We start from the raw sequence: 4,132 nt of genomic DNA, 5'->3' as shown, positions 1-4,132 counted from the left end.
TCCTCCAGTGTCAGATAAAGGGAGCTCTCCTATGAGATGGAAAGAGACAGCCTCCCCCAATGTCAGGCACAGGGAACTCACCTACGAGAAAGAAAGAGACAGCCTCCTCCGGTGTCAGGCACAGGGAGCTCACCTACGAGAAAGCAAGAGACAGCCACCTCCGGTGTCAGACACAGGGAGCTCACCTACGAGAAAGAAAGAGACAGCCACCTCCAGTATCAGACACAGGGAGCTCACCTACGCGAAAGAAAGAGACAGCCTCCTCCAGTGTCAGATAAAGGGAGCTCTCCTATGAGATGGAAAGAGACAGCCTCCCCCAATGTCAGGCACAGGGAACTCACCTACGAGAAAGAAAGAGACAGCCTCCTCCGGTGTCAGGCACAGGGAGCTCACCTACGAGAAAGCAAGAGACAGCCACCTCCGGTGTCAGACACAGGGACCTCTGCTATGAGACGGAAAGAGAAAGCCACCTCCAGTGTCAGACACAGGGAGCTCACCTACGAGAAAGAGACAGCCACCTGCAGTGTCAGGCACAGGGAGCTCACCTACGAGAAAGAGACTGCAACCTCAGGTGTCACTGATGAGGAGAGACAGCCATCCCCTCTGTCAAACAGAGAGCTCCATGATGTGAAGGAAAGAGACAGCCACGTCCAGTGTCAGACAGATGGAGCTCACAGATGAGAAGGAATTGAACCACCTTCTCCAGTGTCAGATAGAGAGGTCTGCGATGAGAAGGAAAGAGACAGCCACCTCCGCTGTTACACAAAGGTTTCTCTGTGATAAGAAGGAAAATGGCCGCCATCTCCAGTGTCAGAGAGAGGGAGCTCTGTGATGAGAAGGATAAAGACGGCAAATTTCAGAAGGAGGCATGAGAAGGAAAGAGTCAGTCAATGTCAGACAGAGGGAGCTCACTGATTAGAAGGAAAGAGACAGCCACCTCCAGTGTCAGACAGAGGAGGCTCTCTGATGAGAGGGAAAGAGACCACCACCTCCAGTGTCAGACAGAGGAAGCTCGGTGATGAGAAGGAAAGAGTCAGCCACCTCCAGTTTCAGCCACAGAGGGCTCTGTGGTAAGTGGGAGACAGCCACTTCCAGTGGAGGAGGAGAAGTTGTGAGTGCGTAGATACTTCTCGCTGTCTATTGTGAAGTAGAAGAAGCCCTAGTGACTGCCACTCCAGCAGGGGACAGGGTAGGTTCTGTGTACGGAAGTTCTCAGGATAGACACATGATAGGACGGGAATTCTGCTGAGAAATTTTTCGAAGTAAGCAGCATGTTTTCTAGGAGCTGTCGCAGGGCAGCGCCGAAAGCCTTTCTGCCGCGCTGCTCTGAGCCAATTCGAAAGGGCAGAAAAAGTCCCTGTATTTACAAGGTTCGGTGCATTTCTGTCCTTTTCCCTTGCACTGGCGCACAAATTGCTGCCGAGCGCCCAACACTGCCAACCCTGCACCATTGTGTTAGGGTGTCTGCATTGTTGGCAGGATTGTTTTTGAGCAGGAAGGAACACCTTCCTGCACAAAAACAATCCTTGGAAGCATTTTCCCTCTTTATGTGTGCTGCAGATGGAAAACTCGTAGAAAGAGGAAACAATGAGAAGAAAATATATTTCTCGTTGTTGCGCCTGTCCTGGGGAGGCGTTCAGTTTTGACCCATTCTCAGACTTACAGATTCTAGTAAATCTGGGAATGCGTCAAAATCCATGAGTGTTGTGTGGGAACACCCACCGCAATGCACATGCTACGCCTCCCTGACACAGTGTAAGGCAAGGTAGCAACTTGAGCTGCTTTGCCTTACACCATGGACCAGATTCTCAAAGGTTTAGCTTCGGGTTAACGTTACTTTTGTAACGCTAAACCCATGTGAAACTTTTTTTCAGGGATTCACAAACCAATGCAAATTGGTATTTGTGTTGGTTTGTGTGGCATAGTAATGCAAAACAGTGCGAAACGCTGTTTTGGATTATTTTGCGTCAAGGGGACATTACATGGGTGGTACATGGGCGTACCCGTGCTACAACCCATGCTTTCTGACGCTAAGCCCTATTCTGAAACATCAGAGGAAAGGGCTTAGTGCCAAAAATTAACACAGCTGAAAAGAAGGCATTAAACAGAGAAATGCTTTTACTTCACCTTGCTTTTCTGACTTTGCATGTGTGCTGCACTGTACAGCACACATACAAAGTAGGGAAAGCATTTCCACTTGTCTGGGCAGAGTATTTTTTACAGGAAGGGTACCCTTCCAGTACAAAACTTTTGCTAGACTCATGCACCCACCCTAGCACTATGGCGCTAAGGTGTGTGTGTGGCTCACAACAGCTGAAATCAGTGCTGGTGAAAGGGAGAGGGGAGGAGAGTGCCATTTCTTTGCAAATATGGCACTGTCCAGCTCTCTCATTGTCACGCAGCAGAGAGTTAGATTTTTGGCTGCAACACTGTGCTGCGTGGCACCTTTCAGAATCTGGGCCCATATCTATGAGGCCATGAAAAGCCACGCAAAGTGGCTTTGCGTGGCCTCGTAGATATCAGTCTGCACTATGCGCCACCAGTGTGTCACATAAAGTGACACACAGGCGGCACAGGGGGCTTGTAAATATGCCCCTCGGTTTTTAGGCTTCACCTACCTCTCAGCCTCCTCCCACAACCTCAAACTCACTCCAACCTGGGATGATACTAGGGAACACTCAGTAGGACTTCCACACAGAACTGTTTGTGCCTGCCTCAGAACTGCTGACCAGGTCAGTTAATAATATAGGATAGTTAATACTGGAACTGGCCTCTGTCCCCCATGTTTTTTTCCATTAATGAAAAGGGATAATTAATACTAGAGCTGGCCTCTTCACAGCTTTACCATTAACCTGGATGTCTTCGGGAGGGAGTTGGAAAGTGTCTTAGAGAACGATCAACCTGAGAGTCACTGGGTGTTCAGGAGGAGCCGACATCTCGCGCAAAATCAAGACCCCATGAGATGTGAGAGTACAATAGATTTGAGATCGCTGAAAAGACAAGACCCTAGAAGAATCAAAGCTCTCAAAGAGCCCTAACTTGGTCAAGACCCACAGAACAAGACCTTGATACACAAACCCCTGAAGAAGGGCTAGCTGAAGTCAGGGCAGCCACACCCGAAGAGGTCCCCAAGTGAACATGAAGAATGAAACTGATCATGTGTCGGAGGCCTCCATCAGAAACCCAGCGGACATCAGCGTTATTGTGGTCTACTTCCTCGTGGTCATTGGTGTTGGACTCTGGGTGAGTTTTCTGTGCATTATGTGTCCTTAGGACTAGATTGAATCTGACCAGGTCTAGTGAAACTTTATTCCGATAAGTCAAACCTGACCAATAATAAATTCGTTTCATAGAAATCGAAGGATGTATGGTTGTAGTGAATTGGTGGAATATATGACCCTAGTGTGTAATCCATACACACAGAACAAGATGATGGATGACACCAAAAAATGAACGTTCTTTACAAATGATTATCTCCTTTAAAAAAATTGCAATGTCTGTAACAGAAAATCTTCTGACTTATTTCCATGCTTTGATTATAGTTTCAGGAGACATGTAACATCCAACTGACAAATACCTCCCCTGCATTTAGTGGCCCGGCAAGGGCATCTCCAAGCCAAACCACTGTTTCTTCAATGATAAGGGGTTATTTCACAAAACCCGATGATTTTCTGGTCACTAAATAAACTTCCAACAATTAGCTACTGAGTGTGCATTGACAGCTGGTCACACAAAATGCATAAAAGATGGCTGCACCGGCTGGCAGCAGGGCCTACATCGACTATTAAGGAGAGTGTTGTGTGGTTTCAGTAAATGTTAAAGTTCAGGTACCCTGCACCTCCCCCCCCCCGTACCGTGAAAGACTAGAAGGGAGAATATGGGGCTGGACGAATAGCCACCCTCCTTTTATATAGCCTTGGTCTTATACCACTGTAGCTGACTGGGTAGGATGATCGGGAGGGTCCCAGTTGACTACCGGAAACGAATATCAAGACCCTGATACCACGACGAGATAGAGGGTGGCAGTAGACTAATATAGTGAGAATTAGCGGGCTCGACATTCTGTTCCGGGAGTCAAAGTGCATTACTATAGAGAGCGATGTGTTAATGGGGTGAACATAGTGGCCCATGA

The 4,132-nt window shown here is 48.0% G+C and overlaps 1 protein-coding gene across 1 annotated transcript in view; it reads left to right on the top strand.

The window, feature by feature from the left end:
* Positions 1-391: 391 nt before the first annotated feature.
* The window catches only part of SLC5A2 (solute carrier family 5 member 2), a 123,533-nt gene continuing 119,792 nt past the window's right edge, over positions 392-4,132 (top strand). The window contains exon 1 of the mRNA XM_069244412.1: positions 392-3,243. Coding sequence (XP_069100513.1) covers positions 3,139-3,243 — 105 coding nt within the window. The 5' untranslated portion in view covers positions 392-3,138. The remainder of the gene's footprint in view (positions 3,244-4,132) is intronic.

Source organism: Pleurodeles waltl, chromosome 7 (assembly GCF_031143425.1).
Source record: "Pleurodeles waltl isolate 20211129_DDA chromosome 7, aPleWal1.hap1.20221129, whole genome shotgun sequence".
NCBI lineage: Eukaryota > Metazoa > Chordata > Amphibia > Caudata > Salamandridae > Pleurodeles > Pleurodeles waltl.
Note: the sequence above shows the minus strand (reverse complement) of the source record. Positions and strands in the feature narration are given on the sequence as shown.